General features: G+C 37.7%; 1 protein-coding gene across 3 annotated transcripts; it reads right to left on the bottom strand.

The window, feature by feature from the left end:
- Positions 1 to 1,378: 1,378 nt before the first annotated feature.
- On the bottom strand, positions 1,379 to 18,234 carry LOC128381330 (actin-binding LIM protein 1-like). 3 transcript variants are annotated; one of them, XM_053341319.1, is made up of 20 exons: positions 18,168 to 18,234; positions 14,354 to 14,497; positions 12,725 to 12,908; positions 12,481 to 12,593; positions 11,146 to 11,272; positions 10,822 to 10,915; positions 10,281 to 10,368; positions 10,054 to 10,112; positions 9,101 to 9,178; positions 8,122 to 8,292; positions 7,437 to 7,466; positions 7,162 to 7,279; positions 6,917 to 7,006; positions 5,749 to 5,796; positions 4,892 to 4,959; positions 4,600 to 4,645; positions 4,466 to 4,473; positions 3,244 to 3,318; positions 2,634 to 2,714; positions 1,379 to 2,426 (listed from the first exon to the last, which is right to left on the bottom strand). In XM_053341319.1, the coding sequence occupies exons 1-20, from the start codon at positions 18,178 to 18,180 to the stop codon at positions 2,313 to 2,315; spliced, it is 1,749 nt and encodes a 582-aa protein (XP_053197294.1). In that variant the 5' UTR covers positions 18,181 to 18,234; the 3' UTR covers positions 1,379 to 2,312. The 3 variants fall into 3 exon arrangements, 2 of the variants coding, with proteins under 2 accessions (XP_053197294.1, XP_053197295.1); XR_008323540.1 differs by lacking the exon at positions 4,466 to 4,473 and having other exon boundaries at positions 2,373 to 2,426; positions 3,240 to 3,318; XM_053341320.1 differs by lacking the exons at positions 1,379 to 2,426; positions 2,634 to 2,714; positions 4,466 to 4,473 and having other exon boundaries at positions 3,007 to 3,318.
- Between the last annotated feature and the right edge of the window lie 1,149 nt (positions 18,235 to 19,383).

The following is a 19,383-nucleotide window of genomic DNA, read 5'->3' as shown; positions in this document are numbered from 1 at the left end:
ATTTCATTTGCTTAAATTATCCTACTCTTCTGAGACTTCAATGGATGTCATTTCTACTCCACTACTACTACCACTACTCAACAGCAATTTGAAATATACATGTACATATAAAGATGCCTCAGATATAGTGCCTTGTAAAGTCTGACAGGTGTTAATTTCAAACATGGTGAGTATTTCAGTGTGAGTGAATTGTTTCCAGGCTCAAGAGCACCATCTGTTGGTCTTAAATCTTCAGTGAGTTTAGATATTCTTCTTCTTATTATTACATTATTCTTTTTTTCTTTCTTTTTTAAAATAAATTGTACAAATATGTCAGAGCCAAATAAGTTAATTGGTTGATTTTACAAAATTATATCATGCTCAGCATTCTACTTGTCAGTCTTACTAAAACTAATCTCCTAGACTCACATAAGAAAATCAAATTACCATATTTGTTTCATTAGACTAGGTTGCCTTATGACATTATAAAAATAGAACTGACAGGGGAGTGTGGAAACACTGAAGGACTTTGGTTGTCCCTTTTTTATATTCTTCATTGAAGCTGTGCATCTAAAGTACTATCTCCTGAATTTGACAGGAGGACAGGAAAGTTGTGTAATTAGAATTTCAGCTGCTCCATATTCACAATGTGATGTCTAACAGTATTCATTCCTGATTGTGACTGAAATTTGTTAAAGAAATGCACCCAGAGAGAAAAATAATCATGAAAGCATCTGTGCAGATAACAGAGATCAAGAGTGTCAGTCAACATGAGCAGGTTCTTTGAGGTCGACATGAAAACGAAAAATTACAGTTCTTCAATTCATCTTTCATCCTGTAAGATTCTCATGGGAAATTGACCAAAATATGTGCTCAAAACACATACCACAACACACATGCACAATCTCATTCATACCGCCAATGAAAAGTCGCTAATTTACTCAAATTGTAAGAAGTGCAAGAGTTTATTTAGGGCGCTTGAGGTGTTGTGCTGGGACAGCGATGTCAGTGTAACATACAGTAAAGCTGAGCAAAGGTGATACATAAAACAAAATGAAGTGTGAAATCATCTTAATTATTCCTTTACAGTCCAATAAAGCACCTTGCAGTGAAAATGTATTTAGTGACATAAAAATCCAAATTCTCAAAGATGTCTCACTTTTGTGCTTGAACATGTTTGTGTAACAAGGAGGCAACCAAAGTAAGTATCAGCTAATTAAGAAAAGTATAGTATCATATAGTAAGAATGACACACTCACTGCATCAATGGTTATACATATTTCATGTACTCAATCGCTGCACTATGCACCAAGTAGTACATATATTCAAAAAAGGGTAATATTAATGGTCTATAAAGGCTTTTATGTGGAGCAATATAACTTTAATTTATAACTTGCAACACCCTAAATATTATCAACCTGTGTACTAAAGTCTTTATTTTAAGGTAGGCATGCAGAAACTTACACTGATGCTTACTGAGGCTTATGGAAATATTTATTTTATGATCCTTCAGTCTGTTTTAACATTTTCTCAGGAGGGTTGATAAATGACTATGATTTAGGTTTGAGATGCAAATGTTGTGGATGCTTTACCTTGACTATACCTTGCTCATCATCTTGTAGTTGCCAACCGCAGATATTTAAGACATTGGTTGTCCTTAAAAGCTTTGCCACTGAATATAATCTAAGGTTTTGCCCAATGATTCCTAAACAGTACAGTATATGAGCATTTTGCTGATCTGGCGCCCTCATTAGTAGAGTGAAAACATACCAGGAGTACAAAGATCACTTGGTTCAGGTTAGGTTAGGGTGAAGGAAGGTTAAAGACTTCTTCTTCTTCGCTAATAAATGTCACAAAAGTCAATATAAACATGATAGTCTGAAACACAATGCAAAACCACAAAGAAAAAACATTACTTTTTGCCCTTTCTTCCATACTTTTCACTTCATGGTCAATAAATGCCACACTACATGTTGGATTTATGATGAATGGGCAAATAAATTGAATTCAGCTGAATCGTCCAATATGAACATAATTCCTGGGGAGACATGCCTGCCTATTACTGAAGCCAAGACTAAAGCAAGACTAAGCCGAGTACTCATTTTCATGTCTGCTTTGAGGTATTATAAATGCAATCATCATTCATAACAATAGTCTACCAAGACTAATAGGGGAACATAGTACTGAGTCCCTGTAAAGATCTAGTTTGTCCTTTTCTTAGGCAAACGATTTCTAATTTGTGTGTCAAATAAAAAGAAATAAATATAAGGAGTCATCAGAATTTGACACGTACAGCATTTTAACAATGAACAGAAACATGCATGAGGCAGCATTTAAAAGAGATCTGCTTTCTTCTTCATGTCATTACGTTTCCAAAGCGGAAGTCTGTCAAATTCTTGTATATCCATGCCAAAGATCTCGTAGAATGAATCTGGGGACAGATGACGCTACAGAGGAGAGCAGGAGAAAATTAAAAGATTAAAGTTTGTGTGGAAAGTCTGCACAAAAGCTTAATGATAGATACAGTTTTGGGTTGTTAGTAGCCCATTAGATAAAGACTGAGTTTATTCAACAAATACCACCAGTATTCAAGCACAGACAAAAAAGAGAAGAAGATGAAATTGTGTCACATTGGAAGACTGCTTTTAATGTACCTCTAGTCTTGTTCTGTCAATTTCCTTGGGAAGCGTCACTCGTCCTCTGTTTCTAATTGTCAGCATTTCATATGGGTAGACCTTGACACAACAAAGCCTAGTTGAGAATGCTGATGATTGATGATGGTTGATGATTACAGATACTATACAACCTACACATGATCATTTGCTGATTCGCTGACTATATTTGTGCATTACCAGATGTTGCAATTATAGATGAAGTTACAATATATGCATCCCGCAGTATTGTGTAAGCACTGCACAGTTAACATATAAGTAAAACACTGTCATGGTCCTGCTTATATTAACCTTTGTCAAAAGACTGTCAAAAGAATGTATTTTCATGTACAGTATATTGTTATAAAGGAAGGATAAAAATGAAGTTGCCCTTTAAATCTCAGGAACCAGAATTCAACACTAAACTACATTGGGTTGTACTAAAGTATGCTTTCGTTAATCCTATATGCATGCCATTAAAGGTGATTATATGTGCCATCGACTCAGCTGTGATTATATTCAGAACATGCCAAGTATTTGCACTGAAAACTCTCCTCTAGCACACATGCAGCTTTGCCTAGAATTAAACATAAATATTACAAATAATACTTGCTTTTGGCTCCAACAAATTAGGCATAGACACTCCTCTCTCCAGGCATGTTAATAGATGTTGACCATCATAGAAGAGCTACAGAATGAAGCAAACACATGCAATGGGAAAACGTCTCGGCAAGATGAATCACTTAGGAGCTAGAAGCCAGATAGTTCAAATACTGCAAGCAAAGTGTATTTATAAGATGTGCGGTTAAAGAGTCAGTTATATCTTCTGTTATTACATACATTAATGAAGCAAAGGTGCAAATTTAGAATAAAACCAAATCGATTGTATTCCTCTTAAATCATTTCAATCGATAAAACATCTGAAAAATATGAAGAAAAAAAAACCATGACAACATCCTTAAGTGTCTTATTTTATCCGACCAACAGTCAAAAATCACCAAATATGACATATATGCAATAATCAAAGCAACACATTCTCTAATCTGAGAGCATCGAACCTGCAAATATTCAGTATATTTTTGGCTGAAAAGTTCCTCAATCAATGATGTCATTATTAAAATTGCCACCAATAAATCAATGAATCAGTGCAGCTCTAGTTAACCCTTAAACAGGCCTTACTAGTTATGTCATTTGCACCTAAAGTAAGGAAGGAAGGAAAGGAGGGAGGAAGAAGGAAGGTAGGAAGGAAAGGAGGGAAAAAGGAAGGAAAGGAGGGAGGAAGGAAGGAAAGGAGGGAGGAAGAAGGAAGGTAGGAAGGAAAGAAGGGAAGAAGGAAGGAAAGGAGGGAGGAAGGGAAGGAAGGGAGGAAGAAGGAAGGAAAGGAAGGAGGAAGGGAAGGAAGGACAGATGAAGGAAGGAAGAAAGGACAGAAGGAGGGAACATTTACCCTAACAGCTGAACTTAGATCTAAGGAAGGAAGGAAGGAAGGAAGGAAGGACAGATGAAGGAAGGAAGAAAGGACAGAAGGAGGGAACATTTACCCTAACAGCTGGACTTAGATCTGAGGAAGGAAGGAAGGAAGGAAGGACAGATGAAGGAAGGAAGGAAGGAAGGAAGGAAGGAAGGACAGAGGAAGGACCCGGGAGGACAACACGAATGGTTAAAGAGTCTGTATCTCCTGGTGCACGTTGTCTGTTTAAGGGTTAAAACATGCTAATGCATACAGTGAGCTTCAGGAACAGTCCTTCAGAAATGCAGTAAAACCAAATGGTAAAAAAAAGACATGACTAGGGATTCAAGATCACATAAAAATATAGCCAGTTCCTCTCACATACCTTATAATCTGAAAGGCAGGGGGAAAGGGAAAGGGAAAAGACAAGCAACACACAATGAGTTTTTCAAGTATTGGAATGATTGGGATGATTAATAGCATTTATGAACGAATAAGAAGAGGAGTCTCAATACTTACCTCTGAATCTGTCACCGTTGTACTGGGAGAAATCAGCTGACCTTGGCTTAATGAGAAGAAAACATTCATGGCTTCAGTACCGAAAAGTCTAGACACAGCACTATAGTCTAGCCTTATTGATTTCTCTAGGGAAATGTTACCTCTGTTTACTCTAAATCTACTTAAATAGATTGGTAAAATAGATGGGTGCTAGATATGTGTACTTGGACTAAATTCAGTCCAATGAATCAAGGAAATGGCCTTATACAATAATTCTAAAGAGAGACTCAGATATCAGTTACGTTGCTCTTACCGGATTGATGCCACCGCGGCCATATCCAGGCAAAGAGGATGTTTTGGATGTGGAGGAATTTGGATCATCTGTGTGAAAGTGAAACAGAAAGAATAGCTCATCATAGGAAGATTTACAGTCTGACTCGGGTCTTTGCCCAAATCAGATCAGACTAAATGAGTAAAAAATAACTTGCCAGGTGCTTTTTTTAGCCTTTCGCTAATTGTTCTGCAAAACTAAATTCTCAGTACTGCTCTATTTTTATCTTTACACTTTTAATAAAGCTTTTTTTTTACATTTACATACTTAACAACAATTGATTGGGATAAATTAAGTTACAGTTCAGGGTGTTTACCTCTAGCTTATAGTAAACGCCTTATACAATACACTGGCTCTACTGCATTGCTGCGTGACCTTACGTGACATTTATAGTGAGGCATTGGAGAGTCAAATCCAGCTCAGACACACAAATAGTCTTTGGCTACCATTGTGTTTAGTCCAATTAAATCAAAGTTATCTGACAGGACACTTTATTAAGTCAAAGTTTAATAAATAAGCCATCTGACAACAAAAACACCAAGATATACCAATGATAGCATCAATAATGTACAATTGGTTGGAACCAACAACATAAAGTATCTTTTTTGCTCAAAATTTTGTCTTTAGCTTAAAGTGAGTGCAGCATATTTATAATTTTACTGACTTTACCAAAAAAGTAATGTGCTACTGAAACTAAATCAGTGTTGTAAGACTTAATTCGTTGAAACAACACATCTGAGATAACAATCAATAACTTATATATATATATTTAACCTCTGAGCAGCTTTAATGGAAACGTTTTAAAAGGTTATGTGAAAGATGTAAAAGTTGTACTATACCTTGCTTTTTGTAAATCGGGGGCCTTCTGTACATGTTGAAACCCTGTTCTGCAGACATAAAAAAATGCATGGTCAGCAAAATGCCTTAGAATGAATGGACATGGAGTAAAAGGCAACATCACAGATGTTATTTTAGTAAGAGAACATGATTACTCAAATTTCCCTAAAAAAAGACAAAGAATACAAGGCGATGCAGACTATAGAGTGGGGCCAGAATCAATTAATAGCATAATAAAGTGTCTAAATACACATCATTAGCTTAATCATAAAAAAAATGGATTTAGTGTCATGTTACTCTTTAGATTGACAGCAAGTGCATTAAGCTTTTCTTAAATATCCTATGTTTAATTTGTAATTGCTGCATCTCTTAAATCAACTGAGTTTCATCATTGTGATCATTTTAAGAATTTTATGCTTCAATTCAGTTGAATAATAGCAACTCTAACAAAATAAAGTTATGCACCAATCACTACTGTAGACAGAAATCAAGTCCCTGCGGGTTCTAAGTCTGTTGCGAGTGATCTTCAATTCCCACTAAAAACATGCCACATGCCAGCTATTTGTGGTTCAAAGCCTGTCATCTCATCCCTTACACATGATAAATCAGGCTTTAGAAAATAACAGAACCTTCATTCCTGCTATAAATAGACACAGCTTACAGGGATGTGTGAGTAAAGAAGAGGCAGAGGGGTATTTATTTATCTAATCCATCAAGTTATAAATACCTGCTTAGATATAGAGTTACCACAGATTCTCAGACTGTTAAAAGGTTTTACTTTTTTCCATGAAAGAACTTGATTTAGTGAGCTGTGGGCAAGGTGAGGGAGAACATATGGTGAGGTAGAATATGCAAAAAACATTGAAGGAATTAACTAAATGTTTGTTGATTTGGTACATGCAGTACAGTAAGCTGCTGTTTTTTAAAGCTATAAAACAGTCTTACTAAACTTTGACCACTAGATGGCTCAGTTTTTCCAAGAAAAAAAGAGAATGTATTCCTGTTTTAAGCCATCCACCTCTGCTTGTGTCATTGACCTTTGCACTTTTTGTTGCTAGTACTTTAGAAGAACTATAAATTCTAAAACCTTTGCACAAAGGAAGTATCCAAGATAAGCAAGTGACAAAATGCCAGAAAGGGAGAAGAGATGGCAGAGGAGTGGGAGCTTACCTTTGGTGGGAGGGAGAAAGTGGTGACATAAAGGGGAAGTGGGGCAGGTGTCTTTGTTGCCAGAGAATAAAGGAGGGGAAAGCATCAAGCCTGCTCATTATTCCAGGGATGAAGAGGTCAAATGGGAGGAGTGCAGGGACAGAGTTGTAGAGTCAAACGCGGTGAAACAGAGGAAAGGTCAGCAGAGGGGGATCAGTGTCATTACAAAGGTGATAAGAAGATAGAGAGGATTTTACTCTTCTTACCCGGCCGATGGAAGTGTTGCGGTGATCTGGACAGAGTTGGAGTGTAACTGCGACGATTGTACAGTGCATAACCATCGCTTGTAGATTTTGGTATGCACTTTCGCATTTCAAAGCTCTCCTTGAAAGCAGCGACACACAAAAGACGTCATATGAGTATAAAACACAAAACAGATAAAAGACAATTGTGCTAGAATTACATACGTGTGATTTTACCAGGTCTGGGCACATCAACCTGTTCTAACACTGTGGACAACAGTTGACTTAAAAATACTTACCTCTGTGGTTTCAGATATGTTTCCTGGTGACTAAAAAAAGACAAAAAAGCAATCAATACATTAACTGAATCATTCATTCTTGTTCATTTGAAAGAAAAACAACATATTGTGATTTTCAGGTGAAAACCTCCAACCTCACCAAATGTGAAGATAGACAACTGTATCCCAACCACTGCGCATGTCCAAGTTCATTCAGAGAGATTTTTAAGATTTTTAAGATTTTATATATATATAGGAAGACATATAATATTCTTAATGCTACAATCCTTCATTTAAAAAAAGGTATGAGGTTTTCACAAACATGAAACAGGAACAAAGGGATTTAATTGTATATACTTTTGGTTAATTATCCCAAGGCAGGTTTAATTAATTAAGTAGTCTTTATGAATTAACTCCACATTAATACTTTATGGGAGCATCAGTAAAATTCTCAAAAATGTTCAATGTAAGTAGGGAGTAGTATCCAATATATCTGCCATGATTTTGACTTACACATTCTTATTCTTATTCTTATTCTTATTCTTATATTTGTATTGAATGTATTTTTGGCCAAACAGTTAAATATCGAAGCAACAAAACAACACTTCACTTGCTTTAAGTCAAGCCAAGAAAAAAAGAAATCCACCAGAATAATGGCACATAAAACATGTCACTGAATATAATGCAGAGCACTGAATGACGTTACCTCTGCAGAGCTCTGCCTGTCCTCTTTGTTGCCTTTGTTGTCCAAAGCAGAGGAGTTGTCACTCTCAGTCTTATAGGATATCATATCAGGATGCTCTATATCATATATAGCCTTGACTCTGGGAATTGCTGCTAAGTCTCGGTAATCAATGATCTCATTATCTACTTTTGCCTGGGACCAGCAGAGGGAGGAGAGGGGAGGATGGGGGAGGATGGGAATGAGGGAGGATAGAAACACAGAGGGAGTAGACAGCACGATTAGGTCAAGTGGAAGGTCAAAGGTCACTTATTACATCACTTTAGGGAGGAATGAAACTTTAATCCCACAACACCACATTAGGCTGAGTTTGGCACATCAAGTGAAAAGATTGTATTAGCCTGTAAAATTATTATCTATGACATCATTCACTGTTTAAATAGCTTTGGTTTTTTGAGGTGTTATGATGGGGGTAAAGCATATTCCATACCATAAACCAATAAGGTGATCATATATCCTAAAAGACTGGGCAGAGGATGCAAAACGACATTGACAGGAATGAGCTTTCAAAAAGATGCCAATTCAAATGCAATTTGAATTTTTAATGCATTCAAATTGAAGAAGCAGATAAATCTAAATTTCTATTCAATGTGTGGTTGATTTTTAGTATATTAATGATTGAATTGATATATTTTAAATGGTATAGGTTCATCAGTCAACCACAATTGAAATAACATTGTTCTCTCACAAGAAAAATAAAACTAGTTCCGATCAGTCAAGGTAAAGTTGAAAAATGTCTTATACGGAGAAATGTAAGATTCTTTAAATGGGTTTTTCCACATTAGCTATTCACCTAAATGTGAGTATTCAATTACTGTCAAAACACAGACACTTTGCCGACGTGATTCCCCTGTATGAATAATGGATAGATGAAATGCAAATCAACCCACAGTGAATTGTGCACTAGGGAAGATGCTGAGCAAATGTTGTCATTACAACTTACACAGATAGTGCGACCGGGGCTTCCTGGAGTGCATGAGCCCGGTCTGGAAGAGGAGCTCTCAGATGAGGATCTAGTGGGCTAAGGAGGGAAAACAACTGTGTTAGTTAGTTTCACTGAGAAACAGCAGTTTACTTCTGCAGGTGTTGGCAGACAGCTTTACCCTTTACTACAAACACAACAATTGCATCACATCTAGACCAGTTTACACCAGTGCACAGGCCTGGCACCAACAGCAAAACTATTTTTATTTATTTTTTGTATTTTTTTGCACCTAACAGTGATATGATATCAATCAAACTATTTTATGTACAGAACTACCCTACACTACATGGTGTATATCATATTGTGCAGATACTAGTAGATGACACAGTCAAGCATGCAGCATGATGCTATAGCTAATTTATTTTTTAAATGTGATAATTACATATGATATACACTGTGCGGGTGTTCTGCTAATTAAAAGCTCCTCTTATCCATGCTGTGATGAAGGAATTGTACTCATACTCTATCAAAATGTGATTGTGTCCTCTTTTGGCCTCTTAGAAGTAGCACACATGATGTAATTGGCCAGCCTGGTGAGCAAAGTGTTGGTGTTGCATGTGAAAGAAGCAAGTGCAGTTAATCTCAAGCCGTGAGATTACAGCCTGCTCACTCTAGAAAACCAGCAAACTGCAGGCCTGCTTACAATATTAACCTTTAGTTCATGTTGGGGGTAAAAGTAATCAAGACAAGGCGTTTTGGGTCTGCTGGCCTGGGAAGAAGGAGAGTGTTTAAAGAAATGACATTGAATATTTATCTTATTTCCAAAAGTACTACCATGTTGACATCACCTTGATACAAATTTGAGTTTTTTAAATGTACAGGAAAGCTGCTTCTTATACATATTTAGACAAATTATACACTTAGAAACAAAGTTGAGCACTGAATTAAGGATTATTTCTGTATGGTCTTACCCTGTAACTGTCCTCAGTTCTGCTCCTGTTCCTGCATTCTGGGTGCCACACTGTCGAACCTGTGAAAGCAGAAACAGTTACCTTCTGCAGCCTTTATGGTAAAAAGTCAAAATGTAAACAGAAAAACATTTACATCACTGAACATTTAGATATTTTCACATTAACAAAAACCCCAAATCCATAAGATGACTATGAGTGGATGTATAGAGTGACACTATCAAACTAACCTTGCAGATACATTTCTTCTCCCTCTGTGAATATTCTTTCACATCGGCTACATCTGGCACAGCCGGGGTGATAATGTTTGTCCCCCGCCTGCAGCAGACATTGACAAAAGCAAAAGCTTCAGATTGAAAGCATAAACACGTGAATTGCATACAATCTGCATATTTGAAATCATATTACAGTTTGTCAAGTTAGGCCTTATATCAGTACCAAGAGCATAATATTTACATATGATACTCAAAGCATAGAGAGCAACAAGATGCATGTGCATAGTTCATCAATGACCCTCAGAGACTTTGATTAGATTTATCTGCACATTCACAGGACAGCATTAAACGAAATAAAGCAAACAAAAAGATGAGAATAGATTTAAATTGTTATAGGAAAATGAACTCTTCAGTTGCTGTGACAATATGTGCTGGGCAGTATAAGCATGATTCCTCTTACATTTGTTACATTTCAAACGAATTTAAAAGACAACTTTTGATAAAGACATATATATCCCTAAATACATACACAAAAACTCACTAAGACATTCCTCACCTCTAGGACTTTCCCTGTTATGAACTTCTGACATGCTTCACATTGTACACCGAACTGAATCTGGTAGTCCCTCTCACAGTATGGAACACCATCCCTGAAAAGGCCAAAACAAACAAAACATGAAGAGACACATATTCACATCATCATTCAAACTTTTCTCATTAAGAATATATTAAAAATAATATAATATGTGTTCGTCATCACTGAATCCTTGAAAAAGCAGTTGACATGTATTCCTAATATCTTTTACTGGTTTTAAATTAAGGGAAGATAAAGAAAGGATCACGACTGAGAAATCAGTATGAAAGAGGTATTTGTACTTACTTGCTGATGTATTCTCCACTCAGCATTCTTCTGCAGGCTTTACACTTGAAGCAGCCAAGGTGCCACTGGCTACCCAGGGCTAACAGAGCCTGGCCATTCTTGATCTCTCTGCCACAGCCATTGCAGCCTGAATACACACACACACACACACACACACACACACACACACACACACACACACACACACAAACACACACACACACACACACACACACACACACACACACACACACACACACACACACACACACACACACACACACACACACAAATGATGTATCAAATGAAGGGCTCAAGTTAGAATACACCCAAGGAAAATAACACTAAATTGTATCAATCTAGTTTCACATAGATGAAGCTACCTCAGTTGTTCTTCCTAATTTGTTGTTTGAGTATTACAAGTGAAAAGCCTTCTGACATCACAGAACTAGAGTATTTACGTATGTGTGCTGTTTCTTCCAACTATAGTCCTGTATAGATATCCTTTTAATCCTGAGTGTGAGACTTTGTGAGTCTGGATTTTCAGGTTTATCCCTGCATCTATAGTTGTGTAGTGGATAAGGTCAACTTGAGGTTTAGAGGGCTACTGTATCTCTTAGTCTGTACTGAGTCCTTGACCTGGCGGGATCCCACGAGGATGACCAGATTTATATGGTTACGTCAATTCACAGTGTTCAGGGGGAAAATCCTGTGTGTGTGTGTGTGTGTGTGTGTGTGTGTGTGTGTGTGTGTGTGTGTGTGTGTGTGTGTGTGTGACACAGGAGATTTACAAGCATAAGAGTACAATCAGATACCTAAAACACATTAAATAATCAATCTAAGAGAGTTTCTACAGGATCCACAGAGGCCCAACTTACTCTCTTGTTTGTGGGTTATTGTGTGTCACCTGTTTCATCTTCATATGATTGATGTGCATTCACAGAAAGGAGGCTGACAATGCGCTGACAACTTTGAATGATCCCATAGCACAGGAAAACACTAAATATACAGGCAGCTGACATACAGTAGAAAACACAGCTGACCTGGATTGAGAGCAGAATCCACTGATTACCTCTGGGTGGATTCCAGTTCTTTGATCTCATCAATAAATGTTTTTAATAAGAAGACTAAATCAAATTACTTTTAGTGTGAATGGGTTGCTGATGCTCCTGATCCCACTGAGAATATCTATAGCAAAAATCTGCAGTTTCGATATCTGAAAAGTCCACCACACCAGGTGTCAGTACACAAAACTTTCATTTGTGATCTACCACTCATCTCAGACCTGCAAGCTCCCAGGACTACCAGCTCCAAGGCACAATCTGTAGACAGAAAGCTATACAAGAATACACTTACAATTAGAACAGCTTATGTCGTTAGTTGGAGTTGGAGACAAGGGTCTAATACAGCGCTGACAGAGACAGTCTTTACCACTGAAGGTGACACAATCCCCAGCTGGAAAGGGTTGTCTGGGAAACACAAGAAGAGAGAAAATCATTTCAATTTATGTAAAAGTCATAACATTGCCATCAGGATATGTTGTCATACTTCTTCTACAGGTATGTGTACAGTGTCTGTTTGTACGTATTTTTATAATTACTTGCAAATGGTGCACACAAAACAGGCCGGGTGGTAAGTCTTCCCCAAGACTGTGACCACTTCTCCCTCCACAAATTCCCCACAGTTGTTGCAGAGCGTGCCATGAAGCCTCTGAAAGTCGACCGGACAGAGGTAGTCGCCGTTCCTCATGAAGAAGCCTGATTGACCCAAGTCACAGCCACACACTGCACACAGACATGCAGGCAGAAAGAGACAAAGATGACAAGGTAGTTGAACAAATATATGATCATTTACTAGACCATGCAGACTTCTCTTACACACTCTATTTACACAGTATCATCTTTTTGGTGAACAAGACATTGATTGCACTTCCTCACATATACAAGTTCACAATAGGTATGAGTTTACAGTTTGAATTGTCTCTTTTTTATAAGCTGTTGTCAGAATAAACAGCAAACACATCAGTCATTTCAACAGGATGGAAATAAATGCTATATGGCCTGTCTGACCTGACTTTGCTACCAGGATTTCTGTATTTGTGTGCGTGTCAGTCAACATGTTTGTGTATGTGTGTGTGTGTGTGTTCGTTCTGAATGGCCCAGTGACAAGTTACTGACAGAGAGGTAGTGTTTTCTTTCAGCTTGTCATTTGATACCATTTCCGACACCGTACCTCTGAACCTGTCACTGTCATGCCACAACAGAATGCACCGAGATGCCAAGGACAGATTAATGCTGGTCTATTTCCTATCCTGTGAGTCACCCAAGATACACATTATTTAAAAGAATACTATTTTAAGTCCGAGTGAAGCACATGCAAACATGTTTTTACATTTCTCTAAGTATAGACATGTTTTGTAGAAATGACCTAGAAATGACATTGTTCATTTTTCCTTGACTTATTATTGTTACTATTGTTATCCTCGGGACAATATTTATTCCCTTCCTTTCTGTATCATAAGATTTTATTTACTTTGGTTGAAATTTCTTAGATCACTGAAACAAAAAGAGCAGTCACCAGTTCTTTGCTAATGTTCTCTTTGGTGGCTTATTTTAATATTAATTTATACACTTCAAAGCGAAACACTCTGTGGTCAATTCTGACTCGCTGAAGCAAACAGTCCCATTCGATTCCGTGGGGTTTTCCATTGTTAAAATGCTGCAAGCTTCTCTGCTCTGAAAGTGCCTTTGTCTTACTCTGTGCTGTAAACATGGTTGCAAAGCGATGAAAGGGCAACAACATGAGAAGCTTGTCAGAGTTGATTAGTGAGGACAATAGCCTGCTGAAGAAATATGTTTTCCACTAAGCAGAGTAACTGCGGTGGATGACAATCTGACAACCCGGGACGTTTTAACAACAGTCCATTGTAGATACAACATATTTTGTAATACATTCAATTTGATTGCACCCTCAGCCTGACTAATGATTGAGCAGCAAAGTCTTCTCAATAAATCCCATGACAGTCTTAATGAACTGTAGCAGTAAACAAATGCATTAATGGTGATATTAATGTTACAGAGCTAACACTAGCCCTAACCCAAATGAGTTATTCTGTTTATTCGATTGCTTTCAAATTTCTCACAACTAATCCATCTCTGAGCTTAGTTGATAATATACAAAGTCTGTTCTGATTGAAGTGCGACTACAAGACACTCTTAATGATGCTCACCCTTGCAGGTAAAGCACTTAATGTGGAAGTGGCTGGTCTGGACACGCAGCACCTCTCCTTTGCATGGTTCTCCACATCTGAAGCACTGGATGAGCCGCTTCCCTGCTGGTGGACACGGGTGGCATTCATCCTGAGTTTGTAGCACTACAGGACAGGGAGGAATAAAACAATCAAGTCAGTCTCGATCTCAATCTAATATGCCATATAAAATGTGATTTACAAATGCCTGAAAAAAAATAATCAGTTTAGCGGTTTGGTCTTTCAATTTGGCAATTTCTGCTTTTTTTAAAATAGCACTCTGAGGCAATAGCCATATGTAACCTCATGTAATTGTCTGATAGTAATTTGCTCACTCTGATGTTTGCATCTCTTATATGTCTGCAAAATGTTATTCTACACAGGAGTTTAAAAGTTTAGGTCCATAAAGCAAGAAATGAAATGTTTGCATTTTTACTTGCCCATATCAACAGATATATGCCTTGCTGGTAGATTACACACACACACACACACACACACACACACACACACACACACACACACACACACACACACACACACACACACACACACACACACTTTATTTTCGATACATGAGGTTGGAAAACTTGAAACAGTAGCACAGTCTTCTCAGAGTAAACAACTCTCTCTCTCTCTCTCTCTCTCTCTCTCTCTCTCTCTCTCTCTCTCTCTCTCTCTAATCCATCCAGTGAGTGGCTTCTGCCAGAGCAGTTCATTACAATACGGTAGTCACTCAGAACGGTCCTTTCAGACCTTACATAACAAAACGTAATGAGCAGACATGCTTTGGCTTTTGGCACAGAAACACACACACACATACACACATACACACACATGCACACACAGTTATAGTAATCTTTAAAGGTTTTGGTCTATTGGAAACTTTAAAAAAGCAGACACGGGTTGACAACAGGTCGACTACAACACTATCAATAGGAATACTCTAAATAAACATTTGGCCCCTGGGTGCCAAACACTGTGGTCAAACTGTAGTATGTTGTTTGGGGGAAAAAAAGCTCAGCCTCATTCCTTCTCTCTCTATCTCATTCATGTTAAATGACAGGCAGGAGCAGTGGACGCCTGTGCAATCTAATCACAGCCCACTTGAAAAGTCCTGAATGTGATTAGCAGAGGAGAGAGAGGAAAGAATGTGGCACGCTGAGAGCACCCCGTCTCCTAGTGTGGACACCCAGCATAGAAATAGGCGAACAGACACACATGAGCTTCATCTTTTCTTTTTTCACATGCAGTCCACCTCACACTAATCTTTCTTTTTATGTCACTCTCTCTTGTTCAAACGCAGGTCGTAATCAGCTGTGATCTTTTGGGAGTAAACACCTGTCATGCCTTTCAGAAAAAGCAAAATCCCAAATTCACTTATGAGTATTTTAAGAGCTACACTAGAAATATATTGTTCCTCAAATAGTTTCATTTGCGCTGACATGGATTAGTTGTGTGTGAACTTATTCGACCCAAACAGACAGATTTCCACACACTCACAACTGAACATGGAGATATATTCTGAATTTATTGAGCTGAGCTTATTCCTGTTTCAACTCCCAGACTCAGCCTTGTGAATCCTAAGAAAATTGAGTCAAGTACCATTGGTATGTGGCCCCATGTCTGCCCCACAACAGGACAGATTTATCACTATAGTAACAAACATGTAGTAACAAATGAGATTATGAGACCATGCTTCCCAAAGGTCAATATAAATATCCCTGTAACTGATTAAACCGTTTTTGAGACAGTAGTTAAACCAGTGTGTGCATCATTTAAGTGTCCATGCGATTTTAAACTCAAACTATAGGCCAGCTGCAGAAATTCATACAGTAAGAGGGCTCAATTAAATTAAAAAAAATAGTAGTAATCCTCCACCCTGATGCCTAGAATGCTCTAATAAAGTCCAATAGCAATATGCCTTTTAGATTTTTTTCAATCTCAAATAAGTAAACAAGCAGTTGAGGTCATGTTGACTGACACATCAATTGCATCATACCATGATGCATTAAATAAATGTGTAACAAGTATTTTGGCTGGAGGTCATAAAAACAGCTGATGACATAGCGAGAGAGAGAATTGTAATGCAGGCTTAGTTTTAATCATCACATAAAATCTGATCTATGCAATCTGATCTAAGCATTACCTCTGACATACTTAACAAAATCCTGCACATGGGACGCCAACAGTTAGTGAAAAACTCAGCCAAACTGGCCTTTGTCCTAGAGCGCTTTGGATATTTGTTAATGACAGAGCTGTGATGCCAACACAAATGCCTGCAACCCATTTGTCACGGGGACGTTCACACACACTGCTACAGTTTTGAAATGTTTGAAAATTAATCAACTGACTAACATTGTAATGTTCAACCAATATAAAGTATATTTTCACTTGGGTTTTGTTCTTATGGGAATGGTAAAACTGATATGTGCAGTCCTCAGACAGAAAGTCCAAAATGCCTCCCACTCTTTCTCGATCTCTCCCAGAATGTGAAGCTGATATGGTGTCAAGTATTAGCAAATGGTAGATTTAGAAAGACAGCAAATGGAGAGAAACTTGAGACCAACAGCTAATCACTCAATCCACTATCTCCAGCTATGAAAACCTAAGTCTGTGTGTACATGCATGTCTATGAGTGTGTAAGAGGGTGAGGGAGTATCTATTTTAAGGATCCATATATTTTTTTATGTATATGTTTAATAGATTCTACAATGATGAGCTGTAGAAATGGTGGAGGTAAAAGCCCAAATAAAACTGCCACTCAGTAGGCCTTCTTTCATTGTCAGTGCAGTTTCAGGAGTTTCTAGTGTTCATCAGACAGTATCAGAATGGCAAGAGGGAGGCAGGAGGCTTTTATCTCAACAGCCGCCAGTTTTGTGAAATGAGTGAGAGCATTTTTTCCACAACGTGATGTCACTTATTACTGCTGTGCAAGACAAAATAACTTCACTCTGACTAAGAGTCACTCCAGCAGTTAAGTCACAATAGAACATCTATGTGTCCCTTGTTGCTGCAAAATAGAAGAATCGAGGCGAAAGAGGGCTTAAATCACAAGTATTGCTAAAATCACATGTTGGTCTTACTCAACCACAATGCTCTACGATTAGCTCTAACAGCTGCCCTTGCACTTTTCCCCACTTGGCAACTACAGTTTTTATCTCCAAATTTGTTTTTTATATTTGGGAAAGTTGTAAGAATAAATACTCCCTGCCAATCTGGCCAAACGGATCAAAATTATAAAAAGTACAGCCTAGAATTAAATCATTTTGTGTTCAGAATGCACACACTAGAGAGTTCACGTGGCAAAATATCAACCGAGCCTCATCAAATTACTAATAACATGTATAACACAAGAATATATCACTATTTGCAGGAGCAGCTGAGAAAATCATCAGCAATACTGACATTAAAAATTAACATTAAAATGCCACCTCACATAAAAATCTAAAGAACATGTACAAAAACAATTAGAGAAATGTGAATGTGTTAGATAATAATGTTAGCATTATAAAATGTCACATTGATAAAGAGTTTTAGAAATGATATTTCCCTGATTAAGCTGCAAGACTGCCTGACTTGATGACAAAATGTAAACTTAACAAGTGCTAACAAATCACAAGTATGTGAAGAATATCACAAAATGCACAAGCAGCCACACTTCTCTTCTATCTGCCCATGTACCACACACACACAGAGAGAGAAAGGAAGAGAGAAAGGAAGAGAGAGAGAGAGAGTGAGAGAGAGAGAGAGAGAGAGAGAGAGAGAGACGCATACACACGCACTTAAAAGTATCTACCTTTCTCTTTCATGACAGTTGGTATCTGCACTTCTGTGGGAGAGAGCTCACTGCAGCGGATCAGTGTGAGGAGAGGAACTAACTGGACTGCTGGTCCAAGAAAAAAGGGGTGGTCCAAAAACAAAGGGCAGCAGTGTGTGTGTGTGTGTGTGTGTGTGTTTGTGTTCTAAAAGAGGACAGGAGGTGTAAGGGCTTGTGTGCTCCTGAACCATGAGCTTATCCATATACTATTAGGGAGAGTATCTGTTTTGTACTTTTTTTTCTGTTTTTAAGGAAAAATCCAACTACTATAGCCAGTTTATTGACAATGCATTTAAAATGTGGGTCAGTAATGACAATTCTGTCCCGTATTGTGCACAAAATGTTCATAAACCTCTACATATTTTTGAGGGTTTGATGGGATTTCTGCTCAGCAATGCTGATTTAGAGATTACATCACCTGCTGCTGATATAACTGTGTTCAACCTTCACCTTCTGGTATTGTGTGGTTAATCTTTCCTTTTTGGAACTATCAAGCTGAATGTATGCATTATGTCTCTGATGAAACATTGTTTTTTATTCTGCATAGTATGCAGCATCTTCTGTATTTGACAGTTCAGTCATAAATGAGCTTTGATATCAGTTAAATGTAGAAATGAAGCACCATATTGACAAAACTGAAAACTGCCAGTATTCCAATTGGCTGCTGTAAACAGAGGTGTGTCAAGTCTGCCAGGTACTTTTGAACTTTATGTGGGGATTGCAGAGGCAATTGTAACTGTGTCAAAGGGTTAAATCAAGTCTGATGGTGACAGCAGAGTTGTGGATTACTCATGTCGGGGCATCAGTTTTGTCCATATTGCATTCTGTCTAACCAAATACTTCAAAATGTACTTTAACAAGGACATGAATTACTGTGCTGCGGTGAAGTAACAATGCTAGGCGACTATTAGGATTGAAACATTTGGTACACATATGCACAACGTTCTGCTTTAATAGCTTGAAGATTAGTGTAGTAGTAAGTTCTCGTTTAAAGCTTGGTAACAACAAAATAATGTTTAACAAACCTCAGTTTCTTCATCTGATACAGTATATATATATATATATATATGATGTTGCAGATTGTGAACATTTACATTAATGGCCTTTTCCATCTAAAAAACACTTTTATTAGCCAAATTGTAGCACGGAATGACAGGTCAATGACAATATCACCCCTGGCTACCACATAAGAAAT

The sequence above is a fragment of the Scomber japonicus genome, chromosome 20 (assembly GCF_027409825.1).
Source record: "Scomber japonicus isolate fScoJap1 chromosome 20, fScoJap1.pri, whole genome shotgun sequence".
NCBI classification, from domain to species: domain Eukaryota; kingdom Metazoa; phylum Chordata; class Actinopteri; order Scombriformes; family Scombridae; genus Scomber; species Scomber japonicus.
This window is presented reverse-complemented; position numbering and strand designations above follow the sequence as displayed.

Bases quoted from the DNA above. Each gene is read 5' to 3' on its own strand.
- LOC128381330 (XM_053341319.1), bottom strand. The intron at 11,273-12,480 runs GTAAGTGTATTC...GTGTGTATTCAG, and splicing joins CGACATAAGCTGTTCTAATT to GCTGCAATGGCTGTGGCAGA. The intron at 4,960-5,748 runs GTATAGTACAAC...ACTTTCACACAG, and splicing joins CCCGATTTACAAAAAGCAAG to ATGATCCAAATTCCTCCACA.